Source organism: Oncorhynchus mykiss, chromosome 23 (assembly GCF_057628025.1).
Source record: "Oncorhynchus mykiss isolate SJ-2025 chromosome 23, ASM5762802v1, whole genome shotgun sequence".
NCBI classification, from domain to species: Eukaryota; Metazoa; Chordata; class Actinopteri; order Salmoniformes; family Salmonidae; genus Oncorhynchus; species Oncorhynchus mykiss.
This window is the reverse complement of record NC_143044.1, coordinates 38,220,055-38,247,943: the sequence shown is the minus strand read 5'-3', so window position 1 is coordinate 38,247,943 and position 27,889 is coordinate 38,220,055. Positions and strand designations below refer to the sequence as shown.

Here is a 27,889-nt window from a genome sequence, read left to right as displayed (position 1 = left end):
GGGAGTGGTTTCTAGTCTCCTAGGAAATTAGTGTTAGGAATTCAGCCTCCCCTGGTTTCTCAGTGGCAGTCGTGGCAGTGTTGGTCTCGACAACAAAACTAAGATCGTCACCAAACCAAAGACAGTTCTGATGAGTTGTTCTGCGGAGTTCTTCGAGGAAGGCACCACACCACTCTCTAACTTGAGTATCTTACCTAGTTATTTGCTCATTTTGCTCTGTTGTGGCAACTATGTGTGTTTTCTATACCTGTTCGCTCCTCTCCCTGTACTCTTTACAGACACTCCCCACCCCTTGGTTGCAACCCTTCTAATTTAGTGCACCCTGCGCAAATAACCCATGTGCAATTCTGGGTCTCTGGCAGCGTTTGGAAGTCCCGGTCTGCAGACAAGAACGCAGGGTTCATCTTAGCCTATGCTCCCTTTCAGTCCCTTGACTTTTGGCCCTGACGGAGACATGAATCACCCCAGAGAACACTGCTACTCCAGCTGCTCTTTCTTCATCTGACTATGTTTTCTCTCATAGTCCAAGAGCATCCAGTCGTCACAGTGGTAGCACAGGGCTACTAATTTCTCCTAACTGAAGATACTCTTTTCTCCCTCTCTCACCTTTCAATCTCCTCATTTGAATTCCATTCTGTCGCTGTCAGTTGTCCATTCAAGATTAACATTGTCATCAATCGCTCACCAGGTGCCTTTGGAAAGTTCCTCAATGAGCTTCACACCTTGATAAGCAAATTTTCTGACGATGGGACACCGCTCTTCGTACTTGGCGACTTCAACTTTGTAACGTCTGCCTTCAATGAATTTCTTTCCAACTCTCTCTTCCCCTCCTTGCCTCATTTGACCTCACCCTTTCCGAATCCCCTCCAACTCACAAGACAGGGAATACGCTTCACCTGATCTTTACTGTCATTCTGATTGAAAGCAAGTCTAAGAGGCAGTAGATATGTTCTATGTGCGCAATTTCTATGCTTCCCGTTCTTAAGTTTAGTTTTGTGTCTTTTTACTTCGACAGCTGAAAATACAATATTTTTGGTTATGGAAAATGTATTTTACAGCGGTTTAGATGGTACAATGATCCTCTACACCAGTGGTTCCCAAACTTTTTATAGTACTGTACCCCTTCAAAGATTCAACCGCCAGCTGCGTACCCCCTCTAGCACCAGGGTCAGACAAGATAGGCCAGTCGTGTGAGAAACTCGTCATCATTCAAGCGGTCAGACAAGTGAAAATTATGGTCAGTAAAGAAAACATTAAGCTCTTCTCTCAATTAAAAAAAATGTGTCAATACTTTGCCCCTTGTTAACCATTGCACTTCTTTCTGTATGTTGTAAAAGCACTACATGGTCGCTGCCCATATCATTGCATAGTGCAGAAAATACACAAGAGTACAGGGGCCTTACTTTAACAAAGTTAACCATTTTCGCTGTAGTGTCCAAAACATCTTTCAAGCTGTCAGGCATTCCCTTGGCAGCAACAGCCTATTCGTGGATGCTGCAGTGTACCCAAGTGGCATAGGGAGAAAATGCTTGCACGCACGTTACCACTCCACTATGTCTCCCTGTCATAGCTTTTGCGCCATCGGTACAGATACCAACACATCTTGACCACCAAAGTCCATTTAATGTCACAAAGCTGTCCAGTACTTTAAAAACATCCTCTCCTGTTGTCCTGGTTTCCAGTGGTTTGTAGAAGAGGATGTCTTACTTAATTGACCCCCCATAAACGTAATGGACATATACCAGGAGCTGTGCCAAGCCCACCACGTCTGTTGACTCATCCAGCTGTAACGCATAGAATTCACTGGCTTGTATGCAAAGCAGTAATTGTTTCAAAACATCTCAACACAACAGTGTTGTTTGATGAAGGCATTGTCTGTATAGTTTATTTGGCCTTTACCCCCAGCATTGTCCCAGCCATATCCGCGTCAGCAGAAAGAATTAAGACCTTCACAATAGCATGGGGCTTGCCTGTCCTAGTCACTCGGTAGCTCACCATATAAGACGCTTCTAGCCCATTCTTATTAATGATATCTGTTGCATTTACACATGACTTACTACTTGAAAATCATCTTAATTCTCGCACAAAAAACTCCAGTGGATTATTATTAAAATTGGCATGATTTGTTTTGAAATGTCTGTGCAAGAATGAAGGTTTCATTGAGTTGTGAGATAGTACATTTGCACAAACAACAAACTGTGGCTGAGGAAAGTCACTACTCCCAATATAAGTGAACCCCAAATCAATGTAGTTCAAATCAAAGTTTATTTTGTCACGTGAGCCGGATACAACAGGTGAAATGCTGTTAGAGTGAAATGCTTACTTACAGGCTCTAACCAATAGTGCAAAAAAGGTATTAGGTGAACAATTGGTAAGTATAGAAATAAAAACAACAGTAAAAAGACAGTGAAAAACAGTAGCGAGGCTACATACAGACACCGGTTAGTCAGGCTGATTGAGGTAGTATGTACATGTAGATATGGTTGAAGGGACTATGCATATATGACGAACAGAGAGTAGCAGTAGCGTAAAGAGGGGATGGCGGGTGGCGGGACACAATGCAGATAGCCCGGTTAGCCAATGTGCGGGAGCACTGGTTGGTCGGGCCAATTGAGGTAGTGTGTACATATGTGCATGAATGTATAGTTAAAGTGACTATGCATATATGATAAACAGAGAGTAGCAGCAGCGTAAAAGGGGGTTTGGGGGGCACACAATGCAAATAGTCCAGGTAGCCATTTGATTACCTGTTCAGGAGTCTTATGGCTTGGGGGTAAAAACTGTTGAGAAGCCTTTTTGTCCTAGACTTGGCACTCCGGTACCGCCTGCCATGCGGTAGTAGAGAGAACAGTTTATGACTGGGGTGGCTGGGGTCTTTGACAATTTTTAGGGCCTTCCTCTGACACCGCCTGGTGTAGAGGTCCTGGATGGCAGGCAGCTTAACCCTAGTGATGTACTGGGCCGACTGCACTACCCTCTGTAGCGCCTTGAGGTCGGAGGCCGAGCAATTACCATACCAGGCAGTGATGCAACCATGCTCTCGATGTTGCAGCTGTAGAACCTTTTCAGTCTCCTAAGGGGGAATAGGTTTTGTCGTGCCCTCTTCACGACTGTCTTGGTGTGTTTGGACCATTCTACTTTTTTGGTGATGTAGACACCAAGGAACTTGAAGCTCTCAACCTGCTCCACTACAGCCCCGTCGATGAGAATGGGGGCGTGCTCGGTCCTCCTTGTCCTGTAGTCCACAATAATCTCCTTAGTCTTGGTTACATTGAGAGAGCAGTTGTTATTCTGGCACCACCCCGCCAGGCCTCTGACCTCCTCCCTATAGGCTGTCTCGTCGTTGTCGGTGATCAGACCTACCACTGTTGTGTCGTCTGCAAACTTAATGATGGTTTTGGAGTCGTGCCTGGCCATGAAGTCGTGGGTGAACAGGGAGTACAGGAGGGACTTGAGCACGCACCCCTGGGGGGCTCCAGTGTTGAGGATCAGCATGGCAGATGTGTTGCTACCTACCCTCACAACCTGGGGGTGGCCCATCAGGAAGTCCAGGATCCAGTTGCAGAGGGAGGTGTTTAGTCCCAGGATCCTTAGCTTAGCGATGAGCTTTGAGGGTACTATGGTGTTGTCATGACGTTGGCCTGGGAGGTAGGTTTATGACAGTCATAAATACCTCTTCCCCCCTTTTTCCTCTCTCTACACTACTGATGTTACATTTGCAAAACCCTTGGTTAAGATAGAGATTCTGGGAACATAAGAAGGTGGGGGGAAATGAAATACACTGCTCAAAAAAATAAAGGGAACACTTAAACAACACAATGTAACTCCAAGTCAATCACACTTCTGTGAAATCAAACTGTCCACTTAGGAAGCAACACTGATTGACAATACATTTCACATGCTGTTGTGCAAATGGAATAGACAACAGGTGGAAATTATAGTCAATTAGTAAGACACCCCCAATAAAGGAGTGGTTCTGCAGGTGGTGACCACAGACCACTTCTCAGTTCCTATGCTTCCTGGCTGATGTTTTGGTCACTTTTGAATGCTGGCGGTGCTTTCACTCTAGTGGTAGCATGAGACGGAGTCTACAACCCACACAAGTGGCTCAGGTAGTGCAGCTCATCCAGGATGGCACATCAATGGGAGCTGTGGCAAGAAGGTTTGCTGTGTCTGTCAGCGTAGTGTCCAGAGCAGGGAGGCGCTACCAGGAGACAGGCCAGTACATCAGGAGACGTGGAGGAGGCCGTAGGAGGGCAACAACCCAGCAGCAGGACCGCTACCTCCGCCTTTGTGCAAGGAAGAGCACTGCCAGAGCCCTGCAAAATGACCTCTAGCAGGCCACAAATGTGCATGTGTCTGCTCAAACGGTCAGAAACAGACTCCATGAGGGTGGTATGAGGGCCCGACGTCCACAGGTGGGGTTTGTGCTTACAGCCCAACACCGTGCAGGGCGTTTGGCAATGCCAGAGAACACCAAGATTGGCAAATTCGCCACTGGCGCCCTGTGCTCTTCACAGATGAAAGCAGGTTCACACTGAGCACATGTGACAGACGTGACAGAGTCTGGATACGCCGTGGAGAACGTTCTGCTGCCTGCAACATCCTCCAGCATGACCGGTTTAGTGGTGGGTCAGTCATGGTGTGGGGTGGCATTTCTTTGGGGGGGCCGCACAGCCCTCCATGTGCTCGCCAGAGGTAACCTGACTGCCATTAGGTACAGAGATGAGATCCTCAGACCCCTTGTGAGACCATATGCTGGTGTGGTTGGCCCTGGGTTCCTCCTAATGCAAGACAATGCTAGACCTCATGTGACTGGAGTGTGTCAGCAGTTCCTGCAAGAGGAAGGCATTGATGCTATGGACTGGCCCGCCCGTTCCCCAGACCTGAATCCAATTGAGCACATCTGGGACATCATGTCTCGCTCCATCCACCAATGCCACGTTGCACCACAGACTGTCCAGGAGTTGGCGGATGCTTTAGTCCAGGTCTGGGAGGAGATCCTTCAGGAGACCATCCGCCACCTCATCAGGAGCATGCCCAGACGTTGTAGGGAGGTCATACAGGTATGTGGAGGCCACACACACTACTGAGCCTCATGTTGACTTGTTTTAAGGACATTACATCAAAGTTGGATCAGCCTGTAGTGTGGTTTTCCACTTTAATTTTGAGTGGGACTCCAAATCCAGACCTCCATGGGTTGATAAATTTGATTTCCATTGATAATTTTTGTGTGATTTTGTTGTCAGCCCATTCATCTAAGTAAAGAAAAAAGTATTTAATAAGAATATTTCATTCATTCAGATCTAGGATGTGTTATTTTAGTGTTCCCTTTATTTTTTTGAGCAGTGTATATTCTGGTAATCCGACCAATTGAACATATGGTGGTACTTAATGAATATGTCAGTTCAGTTGTCATCTGAGACATTGTCATCAATGATAAGATGACAAACTCTACAGTGGAAAGTCTACACATCAGAATTATTGGATTCACATGGAATTGTTGTTCAATTTAAATGTTTGAATATGAAATTATTTGTGATGGGATGAAATGTGATTTTAGCTTCTAAAATGTGAGATTTGGGTTGCTCAATCAGTGGCCCGCTCCTGTGAAGGGACATGGGCTATAAAACTTTTCAAACACTCCCTTCTCTCCCTTCAAATAAAAGCCCTTGACGACAATATAACCTCCTGTTCCGAGGACGACGGTCCGATGTCAGAATGGTTCAGATAATAACTACAGAACGAAGCCAACATCAGCGTAAGCTTTGGTTGCGAATGGTATGAACTTTAAACTCTTATTCACTACAGAAGTGATACCTCCTAGCCGTTGAGTTAGCAACAGCCGCTGCAAATGAGGGTTAGGAAGGAACAGACAGAGTATCCCGTCTGCCACACAACGACGTTACTACAAAGTATTCAATTACCAGCAGAGACATTCTTCATAGGACGAAGGACTCGGTTGGGCAACACGGCCTTCCATCTACCACCAACCTACCGAAGCGCAGCTCAGAGTAAATATTTATTGCATTTTCCTTTTCCAAATGGGCGGTAATTTAGAATGCATGAGATACTGTATTTACAATAGCACAGCTTCGCCCTTTGTTCCTCAGTCTTCCCGCTCTTTCACTTTCACCCAGCCCCTTTTATTTTGTGTAACAAGCAGTCTGTTCCGCCAGCTAGCTAGTTTTCCTTTATGACGTCATTTGTAATCAAGTTATGATTTAATTATGCGTATGTGTAATTCTGTGTGATTAGTTAGGTATTTAGTAAATAAATAATTAAACCCAATTTTGTATTGCTGATTCAACTTGTTAGCCAGGATTCCTGCAGATAACTAAGAATTTACAACTTTCAGATGACTGAATTAAGATGACGATTAATATTGACTGCTATTGATGTAAAATATTACAAGGTCTTTAAGAGTTTATTCAGAAGATAACAGCTCTATGAATATTATTTTGTGGTGCCCGACTCTCTAGTTAATTACATTTACATGATTAGCTCAATCAGCTAATATTAATTACGGATAAATTATTTTATAGAATAGCATGTCATATCACTTAATCCGGCGTTGAACGCTGAGCTGTAGTCAATTAATAGCATTCTCACATAAGTGTTCCTTTTGTCCAGGTGGAAAAGGGCAGTTTGGAGTGCAAAAGAGATTGCATCATCTGTGGATCTGTTTGGGTGGTATGCAAATTGGAGTGGGTCTAGGGTTTCTGGGATAATGGTGTTGATGTGAGCCATTACCAGCCTTTCAAAGCACTTCATGGCTATGGATGTGAGTGCTACAGGTCTGTAGTCATTTAGGCAGGTTGTCTTTGTGTTCTTGAGTAATTCTCATCATACGTGCGCCTCTTCGATGGTTCAACGTCCCTGTCTGTTGTTCGGTGCTTTCCCAGGTATGGGGGCAGCAGCTCTTCGGCTGCATCAGATTCACAACTGTCAGTGGCTATGCTAGCTGGGCTAACAACAAATGTAGAATTACTGATGCTAGCATTGGGATGTGCTCATGGAATCAGAACAACTTGTGTCGTCGACAGGAGCAGATGTAGTACTGCTGGTAGTAGCAGTATTACCAGTAGAGCTGGTATGTGTCTATATGTATGCGGGCCTTACTATATGGACTGTTTGAAAATGTGAAGAATTTTTTATATTTAAAAAAATGAATCACATTTTTATTTGGCGTACCCCAGACGGCATTGCGCGTACCCTACCCCAGTTTGGGATTACCTGCTCTACACTATACTTGCTTGTTTTGTCACAATCTGAAATTAGCAAACTATTAGAATTTTTGTGACCAGGAAATGGCGGAGAGATTCCTGCATAGTGCATATTTAATGTGTGAGGGATAAAGTAAAGCAAAGGACATGCAGGGAGTTGGAGTGCTTATGTCATCCCTCCATCTCTTTCTTTCTGTCTCCGTCCACTCTGGGACACATTTGCCAAATTAGGCAGAAAATAGAATCCATTTGGAGAATTGGAGAAGGAGGATGAGGAGTGATAAGAGCGTATAAGGAGAGAATAATCAGCAGAAGATTTGTCAGCAGTACTCTGGGTGTGTGTGCATGTTGGAGGGAGGAAGTGATACTCTTCCCAGTGTCATTAAACCTGTTTTACTGCTTTGTTTGAAGGGATAGTTCAGGGTTTTGGACTTAGAGGTAGTTTCGTGAGCCTACTCTGTGGAAGTAGATAAAGGGCTTCATTGTCAAAATCCCAAACTATCCCTTTAAGTTAAATAGTCGCTTTCCATAGACTAGTATCCTTACATTTAGTGTCAATCATCATAATAACAGAGGCTGCTAAGGCTGGCTGGCAATGGGAAAATGTAAATATGATAGTGTCCTCTTACATCATTCTAAAACCATAATCTGTCAAGTCATCCTGCTGAATGAGTCTGCAAAATGACCCACTGGTTTATGATTCATTATCCGTGATTCGTATTACTGTTCAAAAATAAATCACCTTGAGTGATAGAGCAGTTAGCTAACCAAGGCCCGGTTTCCCTAAAGCATTTTCATTAGATGCGTTTCTTTCCCAACAGCGTCACTTTATACACAGATCTCTGCAAAACATAATGAACATACAAAGTCGTCAATGTCTTTGCAATTGTTAGGCTACAAACAAGCGGAGGATAAAAATATGCTTCAAATGAAAACCGAGATGACTGCATTAAAAGATAAATAGCCTATAGCATAGGCTACAGGCCTACAGTTGAAGTCCAAGTTTACATACAGTATACCTTAATAGTTTTTCACAATTCCTGACATTTAATCCCAGGAAAAAGTCCCTGTTTTAGGTCAGTTAGGCTCACCACTTTATTTTAAGAATGTGAAATGTCAGAATAATAGTAGAGAGTGATTTATTTTAGAATTTCTTTATTTCATGACATTCCCAGTGGGTCAGAAGTTTGCATACACTAAATTAGTATTTGGTAGCATTACCTTTAAATTGGTTAACTTGGGTCAAACTTATTTTTAACTTCCTGACTGATGTCTTGAGATGTTGCTTCAATATATCCACATCATTTTCCTCCGCATGATGCCATCTATTTTGTTGTGAAGTGCACCAGTCCCTCCTGCAGCAAAGCACCGCCACAACATGATGTTGCCACCCCCGAGCTTTACGGTTGGAATGGTGTTATTCGGCTTCCAAGCCTCCCCCTTTTCCTCCAAATAGGTAAAATAAAATATATATTTTCAACAACTTGATTGGAGTCCACCGGTGGTAAATTCAATTGATTGGACATGATTTGGAAAGGCACTGTAAGGTCCCACAGTATCAGAGCAAAAACCAAGCCATGGTGTTGAAGGAATTGTCCGTAGGGCTCAGAGACAGGATTGTGTCAAGGCACAGATCTGGGGAAGGGATATGCAGCATTGGAGGTCCCCAAGAACACAGTGGCCTCCATCATTCTTAACTGGAAGAAGTTTGGAACTACCAAGACTCCTAGAGCTGGCAGGCCAGCCAAACTGAGCAAGGGCCATGGTCAGGGAGGTGACCAAGAATCCGATGGTCACTCTGACAGAGATTCAGAGCTCCTCTGTGGAAAACTTTCCAGAAGGACAACTATCTCTGCAGCACTCCAGCAATCAGCCTTTTATGGTGCAGTGGTCAGATGGATGCCATTCATCAGTAAAATGCACATGACAGCCCGTTTGGAGTTTGCCAAAAGACATCTGGTCTGATGAAACCAAGATTGAACTTGTTGGACTGAATGCCAAGCATCATGTCTGGACTGAAACCTGGCACCATCCTACGGTGAAGGATGGTGGTGGCAAAATCATGCTGTGGGGATGTTTTTCAGCAGCAGGGACTGGAAGACAAGTTAGGATCGAGGGAAAGATGAATGGAGCAAAGTAAATAGATCCTTGATGAAAACCTGCTGCAGAAGTCTCTGGACCTCAAACTCGGGCAAAGGTTCACCTTCCAACAGGACAACAACCCTAAGCACACAGCCAAGACAACGCAGAAGTAGCTTCGGGACAAGTCTCTGTATGTCATTGAGTGGCCCAGCCAGAGTCCAGATTTGAATCCGATTTAACATCTCTGGAGAGACCTGAAAATAGCTGTGCAACAACTCTCCACATTCAACCTGATAGAGCTTGAGAGGATCTGCAGAGAAGAATGGGAGAAACTCCCCAAATACAAATGTGCCAAGCTTATAGCGTCATACCCAATGAACCTGTTTTTCCTTTGAGATTATGGGGTATTGTGTGTAGATTGATGAGGGGGAAAAAAACAATTTAATACATTTTAGGATAAGGCTGTAACCTAACAAAATGTGGAAAAAGTCAAGGGGTCTGAAAGCCCAGTCGATGTGGAAGGGGGCGTGCTCTCTTGGCTGTCCCCTGAAGTCCACGATCAGCTCCTTCGTTTTGTTGATGTTGAAGGAGAGGTTATTTTCCTCGTACCACTCCGCCATGGCCCTCACCTCCTCCCTGTAGGCTTTCTCGTCTTTTTGGTAATCTGGCCTACCACTGTTGTGTCTTCTACAAACTTGATTGAGTTGGAGACGTGCGTGGCCACGCAGTCATGGGTGAACAGGGAGTACAAGAAAGGGCTGAGCACCTACCCCTGTGGGGCACCAGTGTTGAGGATCAGAGTGGCGGAGGTGTTGTTGCCTACCATCACCACCTGGGGTCGACCCGTCAGGAAGTCCAGGACCCAGTTGCACAGGACGGGGTTCAGACCCAGTGCTGTGAGCTTAGTGATGGGCTTAGATGGCACTATGGTGTTGAATGCTGAGCTGAGCAGCATTCTTACATAGGCATTACTCTTGTCCAGATTGGATAAGGCAGTGTAATGGCAATTGCGTCATCTGTGGATCTATTGGGGCACTGTGCAAATTATAGTGGGTTTAGGGTGTCGAGTAAGGTAGCCTAGTGGTTAGAGCATTGGGCCAGGAACCAAAAGGTTGCTAGATCAAATCCCCAAGCTGACAAGGTAAAAATCTGTTGTTCTTCCCCTGAAGAAGACAGTTAACCCACTGTTCATAGGTCATCATTGTAAATAAGAATTTGTTCTTACCTGACTTGCCTAGTTAAATTTAAAAAAAGGTCAAATGATCCTTAACTAGCTCCTCTGATGATAGAAGTGAGCGCTACTGGGTGACAGTCATTTAGTTAATTTACCTTCGATTTCTTGGGTACAGGAACAATGGTGGATATCAAAACCCCCCACATCCCACTTACATTTAAGTAATTTAGCAGACGCTCCTATCCAGAGCAACATACCATTAGTGCATTCATCTTAAGATAGCTAGGTGGGACAACCACTTCTGAGTCATAGGAAGTACATTTTTCTTCAAAATAGCAATCAGCAAAGTCAGTGCTAGTGGTGAGTGTGTGGGGGTCAAGTGCGTGTGTTGGTTAACAAAATAAATATTATTTAAGATACTCTTTGAAGAAGTAGGGTTTCAGACCTTTTCGAAAGATAGGCAGGGACTCTGCTGTACTAGCTTCAGGGGGACACGTGTTCCACCATTGGGGTGTCAGGTCAGAGAAAAGCTTTGGCCTGAGTGGGCACTGCCCTCCCATAGGGGTGGGAGGGCTAAGAGACCACAGGTGGCCGTACTGGAGTTGGGGTGTAGGGTTTGAACATGGCCTAAAGGTAGGGAGAGGCAGTTCCTCTTGCTGCTCCGTAGGCAAGTACCATGGTCTTGAAGTGGATGTGAGCTTTGACTGGAAGCCAGTGGAGTGTGCGGTGGAGCAGGGTGACATGGGAGAACTTGGAAAGGTTGATAAATTGCAGGAGCTTGATGGCACAAGCAGGGAGCCCAGCCAACAGCGAGTTGCAGTAGTCCAAACGGGAGATGACAAGTGCTTGGATTAGGACCTGCGCCACTTCCTGTGTGTGAGGTATGGTCGTACACTACGGACGATGTAGAGCATGAACTTGCAGGAGTGAGTTACTGCTTTGATGTTTGCAAAGAACAACAAGGTGATGTCCAGGGTCACGCAAGGCCCTTTGCACTTTGGGAGGGGGACACCGTGGAGTTGTCAACCGTGATGGAGAGATCTTGGGAGCGGGCAGCCCTTCACCGGGAGGAAGAGCAGCTCCGTCTGGTCGAGGTTGAGCTTGAGGTGGTGGGCCAACATCTAGCTGAGACATCTGCAAGGCACGCAGAGATGCGTGCCGCCACCTGGGTGTCAGAAGGGGGCCTAGAACCGAGTCCTGGGGACACCAGTATTGAGAGCATGTGGTGCAGACACAGATCCTCTCCATGTCACCTGGTAGGAGCGGCATGCCAGGTAGGATGCAATCCAAGAGTGTGCAAAGCCTAAGTCGCCCAACCCTGAAAGGGTGGAGAAGAGGATCTGATGGTTCAGGGTGTCGAAAGCAGGGGATAGATCTAGGAGGATGAGAACAGAGGAGAGAGAGTCAGCTTTGGAAGAGCAGAGAGCCTCCGTGACACAGAGGAGAGCAGCCCGAGTGACCCGTCTTAAAGCCTGACTGGTTAGGGTCAAGAAGATTGTTCTGAGAGATATAGTGAGAGAGTTGGTCAGAGACAGCATGCTCAAGTATTTTGGAAAGAAAATAAAGGGATACAGGTCTATAGTTTGACATAAGAGGGGTTGAAGTATTGGTTTCTTGAAAAGGGGAGCGACTGGGCATTTTGATGTCAGAGGGCACGCAGTCAGTGGTCAAGGATGAATTAATGAGGGAAGTGAGGAATGGTAGAAGGTCTCCAGAGATGGTCTGGAGGAGGGGATGGGGTTGAGTGTGCAGGTTGTTGGGTGGCCAGAGATTCACTTGTCGCAGGATTTAATCTAGAGAAAGATGTCAAGGCTTAGGGTAGTTTTGTGCAAGTGGCACCAGTGGACTCAATAGGCTGAGTGAATGAGGACAGGATGTCATCTACCTTCTTTTCAAAGTGTTTGACAAAGTCATCCGGGATTGAGAAGGTGGAAAATAATTTCAATGGGCAGAAGCTTGAAATTTAGATTGATAGAAAGTGGCTTTAGAAGGAGTGAAAGGCTGATACATCTTCCAGAAGTTTAGTTGTACAGTGGGGCAAAAAAGTATTTAGTCAGCCACCAATTGTGCAAGTTCTCCCACTTAAAAATATGAGAGAGGCCTGTAATTTTCATCATAGGTACACTTCAACTATGACAGACAAAATGAGAAAAGATATTCCAGAAAATCACATGGTAGGATTTTTAATGAATTTATTTGCAAATTATGGTGGAAAATAAGTATTTGGTCACCTACAAACAAGCAAGATTTCTGGCTCTCACAGACCTGTAACCTCTTCTTTAAGAGGCTCCTCTGTCCTCCACTCGTTACCTGTATTAATGGCACCTGTTTGAACTTGTTATCAGTATAAAACACACCTGTCCACAACCTCAAACAGTCACACTCCAAACTCCACTATGGCCAAGACCAAAGAGCTGTCAAAGGACACCAGAAACAAAATTGTAGACCTGCACCAGGCTGGGAAGACTGAATCTGCAATAGGTAAGCAGCTTGGTTTGAAGAAATCAACTGTGGGAGGAATTATTAGGAAATGGAAGACATACAAGACCACTGATAATCTCCCTCGATCTGGGGCGCCACGCAAGATCTCACCCCGTGGGGTCAAAATGATCACAAGAATGGTGAGCAGAAATCCCAGAACCACACGGAGGGACCTAGTGAATGACCTGCAGAGAGCTGGGACCAAAGTAACAAAGCCTACCATCAGTAACACACTACACCGCCAGGGACTCAAATCCTGCAGTGCCAGACGTGTCCCTCTGCTTAAGCCAGTACATGTCCAGGCCCGTCTGAAGTTTGCTAGAGAGCATTTGGATGATCCAGAAGAAGATTGGGAGAATGTCATATGGTCAGATCAAACCAAAATATAACTTTTTGGTAAAAACTCAACTCGTCGAGTTTGGAGGACAAAGAATGCGGAGTTGCATCCAAAGAACACCATACCTACTGTGAAGCATGGGGGTGGAAACATCATGCTTTGGGGCTGTTTTTCTGCAAAGGGACCAGGACGACTGATCCGTGTAAAGGAAAGAATGAATGGGGCCATGTATCGTGAGATTTTGACTGAAAACCTCCTTCCATCAGCAAGGGCATTGAAGATGAAACGTGGCTGGGTCTTTCAGCATGACAATGATCCCAAACACACCGCCCGGGCAACGAAGGAGTGGCTTCGTAAGAAGCATTTCAAGGTCCTGAAGTGGCCTAGCCAGTCTCCAGATCTCAACCCCATAGAAAATCTTTGGAGGGAGTTGAAAGTCCGTGTTGCCCAGCAACAGCCCCAAAACATCACTGCTCTAGAGGAGATCTGCATGGAGGAATGGGCCAAAATATCAGCAACAGTGTGTGAAAACCTTGTGAAGACTTACAGAAAATGTTTGACCTCTGTCATTGCCAACAAAGGGTATATAACAAAGTATTGAGATAAACTTTTGTTATTGACCAAATACTTATTTTCCACCATAATTTGCAAATAAATTAATAAAAAATCCTACAATGTGATTTTCTGGATTTTTTTTCTTCTCATTTTGTCTGTCATAGTTGAAATGTACCTATGATGAAAATTACAGGCCTCTCATCTTTTTAAGTGGGAGAACTTGCACAATTGGTGGCTGACTAAATACTTTTTTGCTCCACTGTATATCGTTTTTTTAGATCGTACAAAATGTTCTCAGTTCTCCAACTAGCCTAATACGTTCTTCTGATGCTGGAAATTTAACACAGGCCATCTTTGGCTATTATAGTGGAGATTGAATTCATGATTAATCGATGCAACAACCAAAAATTATCATTGTAACCAACATCCATCACAGAAAACTACCACCATAATTATCATCTCAATAATCACGGGCCTTTATTACCACCCAGCTTCTAGCCCCAAGCCATAAGAAAGCTGAACAATTAATCAAATGGCCACGCAGACTATTTACATTGCTGCTACTCACTGCTTATTATCTATGCAGTCACTTTACCCCTACCCTACATGTACAAATTAGCTTGACTAACCTTTACCCCCGCAATTGACTCGGAACCGGAACCCCTGTATATAGTCTTGTTATTGATACGTAATTTTTTACTTCAGTTTATTTAGTAAATATTTTCTTATGCACTGCATCAGATGACCTGGCCTCCACAATCATCCGACCTAAACCCTATTGACGTGGTTAGGGATGAGTTAGACCGCAGAGTGAAGGAAAAGCAGCCAACAAGTGCTCAGCATATGTGGGAACTCTTTCAAGACTGTTGGGAAAGCATTCCAGGTGAAGCTGGTTGAGAGAATGCCAAAAGTGTGCAAAGCTACTTTGAAGAATCTCAAATATAAAATATATTTTTATTTGTTTAACACTTTTTTGGTTACTACATGATGTATGTGTTATTTCATAGTTTTGATGTCTTCACTATTATTCTACAATGTAGAAGATAGTAAAAATGGCACTGTGTGTGCATATGTATGATATCCCTCATCTGCATAGCCAAAGAAGCCCATGAGATAGGCTTCTCAGGCTTTGGTAAAAAATAAACACACACACACACACACTAGTGCTGGGACGCCTATTGTGTAAGCGACGGTTATCGGTCGGCCAAATGATAACAGGGGTGTCACCATTCTAATAGCAAAAACCTGTCCACAACCTGAGACAGTCATGAAAATAAAATAACTGTCAAAACCATTTTTATTTTAAGTGTTTTTAAAAAATATATTTTTTGCTATTAGAATGGTGACCCCTGTTATCATTTGGCCGACCGATAACCGTCATAGGTCTAACACACACACACACACACAAAGAATCTGCAGACTAAACTATCCTCTTTCCGAAGATGCAGATGTCATTCAGAGAGGTTGGGTTAAATGCGGAAGACACATTTCAGTTGAAGGCATTCAGTTGTACAACTGACTAGGGATCCCCCTTTCCCTTTCAGTTCGCTGCAGATAGTGACTTTACCGAGCTGCAACAAACACTCAAACTGGACAGTTTTATCTCCATCTCTTCATTCAAAGACACAATCACAGACACTCTTTATTGCCTTTTGTGCTGCTGTCTGTGCCCAAAAACGTTTGTACCATGTTTTGTGCTGCTACCACATTGTGCTGCTGCCATGTTGTGTTGCTACCATGTTGTTGTCATGTTGTATTTCTGCCATGCTATGTTGTTGTCTTAGGTAGGGCTGGGCGGTATACCATATTTTACTATATACCGGTATTTATGCATGGACCGGTTTGGGTTTTAACTTTACTTTCTATAACAGTATTTTAATGTTTGGTTCGTTAAATGTGATACTCCGTGTGTAACGTCCATTTTTATAGTTCACTCCGCTACTTAAGTCATCCCTCTCCACGCTGCTTTACACACAGACCTAGTCCCCCCCCCCCCGTCACTCAAGGAGCGCATTTGTTGTTGCTTGACCAGAGACACTTTCGTTCAGTCTGCATGGTCTTTTTTATTTATTTGAATTTTTTACCCCTTTTTCTCCCCAATTTCGTGGTATCCAATTGTTAGTAGCTACTATCTTGTCTCATCGCTACAACTCCCGTACGGGCTCGGGAGAGACGAAGGTTGAAAGTCATGCGTCCTCCGATACACAACCCAACCAAGCCGCACTGCTTCTTAACACAGCGCGCATCCAACCTGGAAGCCAGCCGCACCAATGTGTCGGAGGAAACACTGTCACCTGGCAACCTTGGTTAGCGTGCACTGCGCCCGGCCTGCCACAGGAGTAGCGGTGAGACAAGGATATCCCTACCGGACAAGCCCTCCCTGACCTGGACGACGCTAAGCCAATTGTGCATCGCCCCACGGACCTCCCGGTCGCGGCCGGTTACGACAGAGCCTGGGCGCAAACTCAGAGTCTCTGGTGGCACAACTGGCGCTGCAGTACAGTACAATACTAGTTTGTGTTTCTTACATCTGCAAACAGATTTTCTATTTTCTTAGCAAGTTAAGCTAAATCGTGTTAGCCACTAATGCAAATCCCTAATTAGCTGGCTAGCTAACTAGCTAATAAAAGTACTGAGTCAGAGCAAACGTAGCTAGCTAATACAGCCTGATACCAGTGCTGGTGGAGGCCTAAATCAGCATGTTGTTTGCACAATAGTATCTTCTAAATCAAAGAGGAATAAGCAAAGCATGAATATGTTGGCTATATGAATAAAGATTTAATGTAGTCAAAGATTATAAGGTCAAACAATACTGTATTCAAAGTGCCCACTATTATTTATATTTTATATAACTATAGAATTATAATAAACATTCTATTTCTGTGATTCTCAAAGTTCACCCAAGTGTTTTGATCTAAATCGCAATTGCAACATTTTGGTTAAGAATAAGGTCTATTTTTTTCCCCCTATATCGTGGCAGTGTGGAAATGATCTCAAATGAATGCAGAAAATGCAGTAATTTCTGGAAATGCAGGAAGTTATTTTAGGTTGAAGTTGAATTGAACAGTATAAAACAATCCGAATGGAGAAAGACTCATTGAAATCACTTAGAATGTATGTGTTGCCACCCTAGGGTCACGCACTACTCATAAAGAAAATGTAGAACTTTTATTAATCAAAAACATAAAATACCATCAAATTTGAAAAATAGCATGATATTTTTGCCATATCGCCCAGCCCTAGTCTTAGGTCTCTCTTTATGTAGTGTTGTGGGGTCTCTCGTCGTGATGTGTGTTTTGTCCTATATTTTTATTGTATTTTTGATTTTTAATCCCCCGTCCCTGCAGGAGGCCTTTTGGTAGGCTGTCATTGTAAATCAGAATTTGTTCTTAACTGACTTGCCTAGTTAAATAAAAAGGTACAAATATTTATATACATTTTTTTAATTATGTAAACCCTCCAGCACACCAATCCCCTCAGCGCGTTGGGAAGTCAATTGCAATATATAGATTATCATCATTAACACTTTTCCCACAGTGCACCTCTCTGGGGAAGGGGACCTATGGGATCTATGTGTTGGGAGCGAGCGCACATTGGATGCTTTGTAATGGTCACTTTATTCTCCCAGTATGTGCATGTCCAAGGGTTTGGCTCCAACAGGAAGCCAAAGGTAATGAGTTGCACCCCCTTTTGCCCTCAGAACAGCCTCAATACATCGGGCATGTGGTGCTGACCCAGAGATGCTGACCCATGTTGACTCCAATGCTTCCCACAGTTTTGTCAAGTTGGCAGGATGTCTTTTGTTGGTGGACCATTTTTGATACACATGGGAAACTGTTGAGCGTGAAAAACCCAGCACTGTTGTAGTTCTCGACACACATATACAATCCATGTCTCAAGGATTACAAATCCTTCTTTAACCTGTCTCCTCCCCTTCATCTACACTGACTGAAGTGGATTTAACTAGTGACATCAATAAAGGATCATAGCTTTCACCTGGATTCACCTGGATAAGTGTCTCTGACTCGATTTCAATCACACACACACTCTCTCAGCTTGCCTCTGAGGAACTACAGTTGTATCAGGTATCACGGAAAATTTGGAATTGAAATAAAAGGGAGACGGGAAGGAAGAGAGGGGAAAAAAACAGTTATCAAATCTCATTAGTGTTATAAAAACATGGGAAAGTTTGCAGCGCGCCTGACTTTGTGTGGAAGCGATTGGCTCAGCAGCTTTTTGCTGATCAAAGGGAATCACTCATTTAGAATAAAAACCCAGTGAATTCTGGGTGCCGGGGCTCATCTAGAGTACAGGGCTTTACCATGTCATCTCCTCTCCGCTTTGCATCAGCCAACCAAAGGTAAAATAAATGTGTGTATGTGTACAGTGTGTGTGTTCAACTAAGCAGAGTTTGCCCATGAACCATAACATTGCTTTTACTTTCCTTTGAGCAATGTGTCTAGGAGTTGTTTTTTGTTGTTGTTGGTACGCTGGGAATGTGGATTTGATATGTTGGTTCTGTCAGATTCATCTAGATGCAGTAGGATACGTTTGGAGTACCTCTCTGATAGTAGACTTCCTCTGGGAAAGTTAAACAACTGGTTTAGAGATGGAGCGGGAGGATGGAGGGAGCGAGGGCGTTATCACTACCAAAGTGCATCCATCATCTCCGCCTGGCAAATAAAGGGCTTCAGCTTTTGTTATTACACTGAACAAAAATAGAAACGCAACATGTAAAGTGTTGGTCTTATGTTTATGAGCTGAAATAAAAGAATCCGGAAATGTTCAATATTCACAAAAAGCTTATTTCTCTAAAATGTTGTGCACAAATTTGATTACATCCCAGTTAGTGAGCATTTCTCTTTTGCCAAGATAATCCATCCACCTGACAGGTGTGGCATATCAAGAAGCTGGTTAAACGGCATGATTATTATACAGGCCACTCTAAAATGTGAAGTTTTGTCACACAACACAATTGCTACAGATGTCTCAAGTTTTGAGGGAGCGTGCAATTGGAATGCTGACTGTAGGAATGTCCACCAGAGCTGTTGCCAGAGAATTGAATGTTAATTTCTCTACCATAAGCCGCCTCCAACTTTGTTTTAGAGAATTTGGCAGTACGGCCAACCGGCCTCACAACCGCACAACCACTGGGGTAATGGTATGGGCAGGCATAACCTACGGACGATGAAAACAATTTCATTTTATCAATGGAAATTTGAATGCATAGAGATAGCGTGACGAGATCCTGAGGTCCATTGTTGTGCCATTCATCCGCCGCCATCACCTCATGTTTCATTATGATAATAAAATCTAACTTTATTTGTCACATGCGCCGAATACAACAGGCGTAGTAGACCTTACTGTGAAATGCTTACTTATAAGCCCTTAACCAACAATGCAGTTCAAGAAAGAGTTAAGAAAATATTTCCAAATAAACAAATTAAAAGTAACACAATTAAATAACAATAAGGCTATACAGGGGGTACCGGTACCGAGTCAATGTGCGGGGGTACAGGTTAGTCGAGGTAATTTGTACATTTAAGAAAGGGGTAAAGTGACTATGCATAGATAATAAACCGTGATAAGCAGCAATGTAAAAACAAATGTCAATATAAATAGTCTAGGTGGCCAGTTGATTAATTGTTCAGCAGTCTTTTGGTTTGGGGCTAGAAGCTGTTAAGGAGCCTTTTGGTCCTAGACTTGGCGCTCCGGTACCACTTACTGTGACACCGCCTAGTATATAGGTCCTGGATGGCAGGAAGCTTGGCCCCAGTGATGTACTGGGCCGTACACACTTCCCTCTATAGCGCCTTATGGTCAGATGCCATACCAGGTGATGATGCCACCAGTGCTCTCGGTGGTGCAGCTGTAGAACCTTTTGAGGATCTGGGGACCCATGCCAAATATTTTCAGTCTCCTGAATGGGAAAAGGTGTTGTCGTGCCCTCTTCACGACTGTCTCGGTGTGTTTGGACCATGATAGTTTTTTGGTGATGTGGACACCAAGGAACTTGAAACTCTTGACCAGCTCCACTACAGCGCCTTCAATGTTAATGAGGGCCTGTTTGGCACAGGGACTATTGTGGTCTGCTTGAAACATGTAGATATTACAGACTTTTTATCATTTCTAAAAACCTGTTTTCACTTTGCCATTATGGGGTATTGTGTGATTGCTGAGGATACATTTTTTTTAAATCTATTTTAGAATAAGGCTGTAACAAAATGTAACAAAATGTGGAAAAAGTCAAGGGATCTGAAAACTTTCCGAAGGCACTGTATCTGTATTCCCAGTCATGTGAAATTCATAGATTAGGGCCTAATGAATTTATTGATTTCCTTATATGAACTGTAACTCTTTGAAATTGTTGCATGTATTTGCGTTTATATTTTTGTTCAGTATATTTTGTTTTCTTTCCTACTTTTCTCTGAGGTAGAAGAGAATAACCTCAGAAGGGCTCCCCAGCTTGGAGGCTACTACTCTATCTCACACAGATTAAAAAGTAAAATCTCTAACTACTCTGTGTGTTCTCTGGCAGTTTGGAAATTACATTTTTCTTATTATTTTTTCCATGACACACATTTCTATAATAATTTCTTGTTGGTATTGTATGAGAACGCAACAATAATTTGCAGCTGCCATTAGTCTCTCATTTTGAAAGGAGTGAGACAGGGAGAGAGGGGAGGGATGGGGAGCTCATCTGTGGGGAGAACAAAACAGGAGTAATAATAGAGAGACTCAATCACAGCCTCTCTCTCTGACTCTATGGGCATCCCAGACCTTGTTCTGTCTGCATAGAGTCATTTCCAACGGAGAAGAAAAGTGGCTTTTGAGAAAGACAAAGACAGGGAATGGAGAACAAGCAATTTGCTTCTCTATAAATGTCCTATAATCTAGTGCCGGAGAAGAATGCTGCGCTGCTCTGCTCTGCTCTGTCTCTCATCTCTCTCTCTCTCTCTATGTTTTTCTTCTCCCTCCTCTCCATCATTTTCAGCACAGGGTGAAACAGAGCTGCGTGATTCTGGTGTTGTTGTTTCCTGCCGGGTAGTGATTTTCAGGCCCTGCTGCCATCGGAACAGTACAGTATCAGGAAGTCTGGAATGACTGGCCCAGAGTTCCTGTGACCTGGTTGGCTGGTTGTAAATTGGAACATTTTGTTTATTAAAAACATTCTAGAACTCCATTTCTGTAATATCAGTAGTCTCTCTTTGAAATGCTATTCAAGAACAGGTGCATGGACCTTTTGTATCAGAAATACCTATTTTTACATATCTTGCACACAGTGATACATCAAATCTGTGTTTTTAAGACTTGGAGAGGAAGACACAAAGCCCCTTTCACACACAGCCAACAATGGCAAACAGTACTCATCAATCTAGTCAATTAAGAATAATAGTCATGTTTCCATAGTGATCTATTAGACAAATAGAACCCTGAGAACACACCACATAGACAACAAAGACTATATAGGATACAGCCATGGTCTGAGGCTATACTAAGCACTAGTAACAACAGGTGTCATTAAATCACTTCAAATGTATTTACGTAACCATTTAGCTAGAATATAGAAGTTCAATGCTAAATCCATCAACTGAAGTTCCCAGCAAAACATTGAATGACCTCTGATTCCTTTCTCTACCAATCGGATCATTGATGTCATATCAGCCATTACTTTACTCTCCAATACCAACATCCTGTCACTACTTATCAGGGGGTACACATCTGGAGGTAGCTGCCCAGGCCTGTACTACTCTGACCAGGGTGCATGTTATGTCTTCACACCACACTGCAGTGGCAGAGATACAAGACCAGACTTGTATCTAAGTTAAGTTCGGGAGCCAGCCAAACAGGCTCGACTATCTCTCTGCTGAGGTTGTGTCACCTGTCGTGTCCCATCATTTCTGGTTTCACCTTGATACACTGTGGCTCCGCTTCCTGACAGAGTGGAGTGGAACCGAGCAGGGCAGTGACATGTTTCCCCTCAGGGGAGAACAGGAAGGAAGGTTTCTCACCTAGTCAATGTGCTAGGTACAACAAAAAACATGTATCTAGGCCAGGGCATATGTTGGGTGTTAGTTTACTAGTTACTCCATTCAACAACTTAACACAGAAATGGGATACAAGAAAAACTAGGATGTCTTGATCTGCAAATTGAATTTGTGTTTGTTTAGTACACTAGGATCCGGTGTTAGTGTGTCCCTTACCTGGTATACATGGTAAGCGTTGGCAGCGCGGCCTTGCAGAAACACAGAGGGAATCCAGACATTGATTAGAGCACGGTGAGCCCTGGGTTTGAGAAGTACACAGTAGAGGGTAAAGACACTGTAGTATTCATGGCAGGAAACATATCATTCATTCCAAATACTACTAAAGTAAGGGTCTTCAAGACATGTCAAGAATTCACTACTATTACTATGCTTATACGAAGATTATTCAGTCAGGAATTATAACCATGAAGTGCAACAATATTTGCCTGGCTACCCATCCACATCTCTCCGATCAAACGCCATCCCCACTAACGTTTCTTCTACATGATGAATGTATGGAGAGATTGATAGAGCAGCAGAATTCAATTCAGGATGAGTTGTCTGGCAAGTAGAGTATAAAACAATTACGCCACTTTTCAACCTCATATTCATTATCTCCAGCATCATAGCAGTGTCTACATGTGAAAACGACGTGTTTCTATGATCCGTGGTTAAAAACATATAGTCCTAAAAAATGCTTCTCTCTGACATCACAGAACGAGTTTCTAGCCAGAGGCAGGGTATATCTAGCCAGAGGCAGGGTATATCTAGCCAGAGGCAGGGTATATCTAGCCAGAGGCAGGGTATATCTAGCCAGAGGCAGGGTATATCTAGCCAGAGGCAGGGTATATCTAGCCAGAGGCAGGGTATATCTAGCCAGAGGCAGGGTCTATCTAGCCAGAGGCAGGGCATTTCTAGCCAGAGGCAGGGCATTTCTAGCCAGAGGCAGGGCATTTCTAGCCAGAGGCAGGGCATTTCTAGCCAGAGGCAGGGCATTTCCTTGCTCCCCTCATCACTGCGAATCTCATAGAGTTTGAAAATCACTGTTTCTAAAATGTTTTAACTTTTGATGATGTGCCATTTTCACACATGTAGACACTGGTGCCGTACTGGAGATAATGAAAATTAGGTTGAAAAGCGGTGGAATTGCCTTTTAAGATCGCTGGGTGAGACAGACAAATACCACAGTCATAGTAAGTACAATTTTACCTCAAAGTAGTTATCATAAAGTACTAGCCAGGTTCTATTAGCAGTTAGTACAACACCTGCATATACACAGTAATGTACACTACATGGCCAAAAGTAGTCCAACATCTCATTCCAAAATCCTGGGCATGAATATGGAGTTGGTCCCCCCCTTTGCTGCTATTACAGCCTCCACTCTTCTGGGAAGGCTTTTCACTAGATGTTGGAACATTGCTGCGGGGACTTGCTTCCATTCAGCCACAGGAGCATTAGTGTTGTCGGGCACTGATGTTAGGCAATTAGAAATAGGAAAGGGCCTTCCCCAAACTGTCGCCATAAAAAGCACGGAATCATCTAGAATAGCATTGTATGCTTTAGCGTTAAGATTTCCCTTCACTGGAACTAAGGGGTCTAGCCCGAACCATGAAAAAAAACAGCCCCAGACCATTATTCCTTCTCCACCAAATGTTACAGTTAGCAATATGCATTCAAGCAGGTAGCGTTCTCCTGGCATCCGCCAAACCCAGATTCATACGTCGGACTGCCAGATGGTGAAGCGCTATTTTTCACTCCAGAGAATGCATTTCCACTGCTCCAGGGTTCAATGGTGGCGAGCTTTACGCCACTCCAGCCGACGCTTGGCGTTGCACATGGTGATCTTATGCCTGTATGTGGCTGCTCGGCCATGGGAACCAATTTCATGAAGCTCCCGACTAACAGTTAATGTGCTGACGTTGCTTCCAGAGACAGTTTGGAACTGTTGTAATCGAGAACAGACGATTTATACATGCTACGCGCTACGCGTGGTATCCTATGACGCTGTCAAGTTGAAAGTCACTGAGCTCTTCAGTACGGGGCATTCTACTGACAATGTTTGTCTATGATTGCATGGCTGTGTGCTCAATTGTATACACCTGTCAGCAACGGCTGAAATAGCCAAATCCACTCAAATTAAGAGGTGTCCACATACTTTTGATCATGTGTATGTTTACAGTATACCGAGTTGATAGCGTACTAGGAATAATCAAGTGGTTTAGTATCTTCTGACTGGGGAGCTACAGGGCTGGGGTTGGCCACTGTCAGAGGTTTTCAAAGAGAAAGGTAGAAGGAGAAACCAGGAGTAAGAGAGGAAGAAAGACATTTTCAGAGATGTCTGTAAACTGTCCCCTTCCTTCCCTCACCTGAGGTGATAGAGATACAGATGATAATGATCAAGCTGAGACATGGGGCCAGACATACACATATATATAGTAGGGACACCACTCATGTGATAAGAAAAGCTGCTTACGTCTCAAAATCTGATAGGCTGGGGTCGTCAGAAGTCTGGCTCAGGTCACCAGGAACCTTTATTCAAAAGCAAGGCGAGAGATGGAGAGCGAGAGAAGGAGAAAGAGCGAGAGAAAAATCTAAATGTCACTGTTTATACAAAATGTCACGTCAGCAACCCTCTACACACCCCTGTGTGTTTGTGCTACAGGGTTGGGTAGACCCTGAGGGAGGTGTCTGTCTGTGTGACTAGTGAAGCAGAGCACCATGACATTACTGTACTCTGCCCCCACCCCCATCCCATCACCACCACTATCACATCAACGTACTGTACACACTAGTAAAGCTCAGTGTGTGACCCCATAGGGCCTCTTGTTGTTGTTAATCCCTGGATTGGAGGGAGCTCCAGCAGCAGAGGAGGATACTGTTACCCAGCATGGCTGTAAGGGATTCCTATAATCTGTCTGCTTCTTCTCCTTAAATCCCCCATGGCCCTGGGACACATGCAGGGGTAATCCTGTGTGTGTGTGTGTCAACACCCTTCTGTCTTTCATTTTCAATGTGTCTATACGAGTAGAGAATGGTCTGGTGTAGAGAGGATGAAGTTGGGTGTCACACCGCAGAGACAGGGCCACAGGGCTAAGGATAGAGTGGGCCACATCAACCTCTACTCTCTTCCAGCCGCAGCCCCCTGTGTCAGGTCTGGAATGTTAAGTCACAAGCTCTGCTGGTTGGCTACTGCGTAGCAACCTAGCGGTGCCAAAATCTCTGGTCTGCCCTAGAAAGCCTATGTACAGTTGAAGTCAGAAGTTTACATACACCTTAGCCAAATACATTTAAACTCAGTTTTTCACAATTCCTGAAATTTAATCCTAGTAAAAGTTCCCTGTCTTAGGTCAGTTAGGATCACCACTTTATTTTAAGAATGTGAAATATCAAAATAATAGTAAAGAGAATTATTTATTTCAGCTTTTATTTCTTTCATCACATTCCCAGTGGGTCAGATGATTGCATACACTCAATTAGTATTTGGTAACCTTGACTTTGTTGTCCTTAAGCCATTTTTCCACAACTTTGGAAGTATGCTTGCAGTCATTGTACATTTGGAAGACCCATTTGTGACCAAGTTTTAACTTCCTGACTGATGTCTTGAGATGTTGCTTCAATATAGTCACATCATTTTCCTTCCTCAAGATGTGCACCAGTCCCTCCTGCAGCAAAGCACCCCCACAACATGATGCTGCCACCCCCGTGCTTCACGGTTGGGATGGTGTTCTTCGGCTTGCAAGCCTCCCCCTTTTTCCTCCAAACATAAATGGTCATTAAGGCCAAACAGTTCTATTTTTGTTTAATCAGACCAGAGGACAATTCTCCAGAAATTACAATCGTTGTCCCCATGTATAGTTGCAAACCGTAGTCTAGCTTTTTTATGGCGGTTTTGGAGCAGTGGCTTCTTCCTTGTTGAGCGGCCTTTCATGTTATGTCGATATAGGACTTGTTTTACTGTGGATATAGATACTTTTGTACCTGTTTCCTCCAGCATCTTCACAAGGTCCTGTGCTGCTGTTCTGGGATTGATTTGCACTTTTTGCACCAAAGTACGTTCATCTCTAGGAGACTGAACGCATCTCCTTCCTGAGCGGTATGACGGCTGCGTGGTCCCATGGTGTTTATACAGATGAACGTGGTACCTTCAGGCATTTGGAAATTGCTCCCAAGGATGAACCAGACTTGTGGAGGTCAATTTTTTTCCTGAGGTCTTGGCTGAGTTCTTTAGATTTTCCCATGATGTCAAGCAAATAGGCACTGAGTTTGAAGGTAGGCCTTGAAATACATCCACAGGTACACTTCCAATTGACTCAAATGATGTCAATTAGCCTATCAGAAGCTTCTAAAGCAATCACACAATTTTCTGCAATTTCCCAAGCTGTTTAAAGGCACAGTCAACTTAGTGTATGTAAACTTCTGACCCACTGGAATTGTGATACAGGGAATTATAAGTGTAAACAATTGTTGGAAAAATTACTGGTGTCATGCACAAAGTAGATGTCCTAACCGACTTGCCAAAACTATAGTTTGTTAACAAAACATTTATGGAGTGGTTGAAAAACGAGTTTTAATGACTCCAACCTAAGTGTATGTAAACTTCCGATTCCAACTGTAAATTACGATCGCAAAGACGTCCAAACATTATTTTTAGATACATGTTTTGGGATCTAAAATGTGTTTATTATGATCAAGTTCGATCCCCACACTGAATTATTTCAAAGTTCGCTACAAATTGAGATATTTAATGAAATAGTGATCCATTCTGACTACTAACTTGTCGTCACACAACATGTGTTGGCACAGACCAATCATGGGCCGGTAGGCTACGAGGAGGCTCTTTGCCGGTTGACTCTCTCAGGCAAGATGAAAACGATTACGTAAACTATGATCCTTTGTGATTTTTTGGATGCCATTGAAATCCTTCCGGCTTCATGCGCAATCAGGAGTTTTTCAGAGGGATTCTTGGATGACGTCAGCACTACCATCTACTTTGTCAAAGAAAGTCCTCTACTACTTGACAATCAAGACGAAGATTATATACAATGGAAGTGATTTGAGGATCGAACTTCTATTGGTTTTAATGACCAGGGGATCAGAGGGCCAGGGGACCAGAGGAACACTCACACAGCTTGCCTGGTCAGCCAGTGTGCAACCAGAGCTGGGCCAGCAGATGAGGACTTGAGCTCTAGAATAAGAGGTGGTATCTGTAGCCTAGGGCAGTTGATTTATAACTGAGTGGCCAAAAAGCTCCCCCTAGGTGTGTGTGTGAGTGCATGTAGAGGGTAACTCACTGGTCCTCTGAGGTCGATGAGTTCCTGTTTCATCTGGATGATGAGGTTGTCCTTGGCCATCATAGAACGGTACAGATGCTCATTGAACTCTATCAACTCGCCATGCATCTCAGCCACCTAGGAAAAACACACACACACACACAGGGTTAGTTACGGCCTGGAACACACACACACCTGATCCGTGCAGCTGTATATGAACTAAAATATCAGACTCCAAATAACAGTCAAAAATGATACACGGCGGAACAGTAAAACGGACAGTTTGGCAAGGAAATACAATTAGCTAAAAGGATGCTCATGCACACACAAACACACACAGTGTGGTTGAGTCCAGGCTGCTTGTGACATCAGCCTTCAGTTTCCCTAACAGACCTGGACAGGATGATAGGTTGCTGCCACCAGCGTGTCACGAACAGAGACAGCTAGACAGCTGTGACATGCATTCATTTGTCAGAGGACATCAGGTGTCAGGGTAGATTGAGGAAAGGGACGACTGTGTATGACAGGTGAACAATGTAATTTCTGATGTCTGTACCCATTACTGACCCCAGTACATGGAGGATACCACCTCAAACACACTGGGTTATGATCCTAAACATTGTAGAGACTCAATGTTCTAGCCTGGTTGTCTGTTTTGGAATGTTTGGCATGAAAACGACCAAGGAATTAACTTCAGTATCAGGCTAGTTAAAGAATGGTTTCTTTAAGAGGGCTCT

At 43.8% G+C, this 27,889-nt stretch overlaps 1 protein-coding gene and 1 long non-coding RNA gene across 4 annotated transcripts in view; one reads left to right on the top strand and one right to left on the bottom strand.

Annotated features, from left to right (window-relative positions):
- Window positions 1-27,889, top strand: part of LOC149972588 (uncharacterized) — a 439,554-nt gene that overhangs the window by 97,128 nt on the left and 314,537 nt on the right. The window lies entirely within an intron of this gene.
- The window catches only part of LOC110502889 (sorting nexin-29), a 172,198-nt gene that overhangs the window by 17,306 nt on the left and 127,003 nt on the right, over window positions 1-27,889 (bottom strand). Inside the window, exons 16-19 of one of the 2 annotated variants that reach the window (XM_036960639.2) lie at window positions 27,174-27,290; window positions 24,356-24,411; window positions 22,060-22,141; window positions 10,928-11,857 (exon numbers count right to left, since the gene is read on the bottom strand). In XM_036960639.2, the coding sequence (XP_036816534.2) occupies window positions 11,831-11,857; window positions 22,060-22,141; window positions 24,356-24,411; window positions 27,174-27,290 (282 nt within the window). In that variant the 3' untranslated portion in view covers window positions 10,928-11,830. Of the gene's footprint in view, window positions 1-10,927; window positions 11,858-22,059; window positions 22,142-24,355; window positions 24,412-27,173; window positions 27,291-27,889 lie in introns of those variants that run through there. The other variant, XM_036960638.2, reaches the window with a different exon arrangement.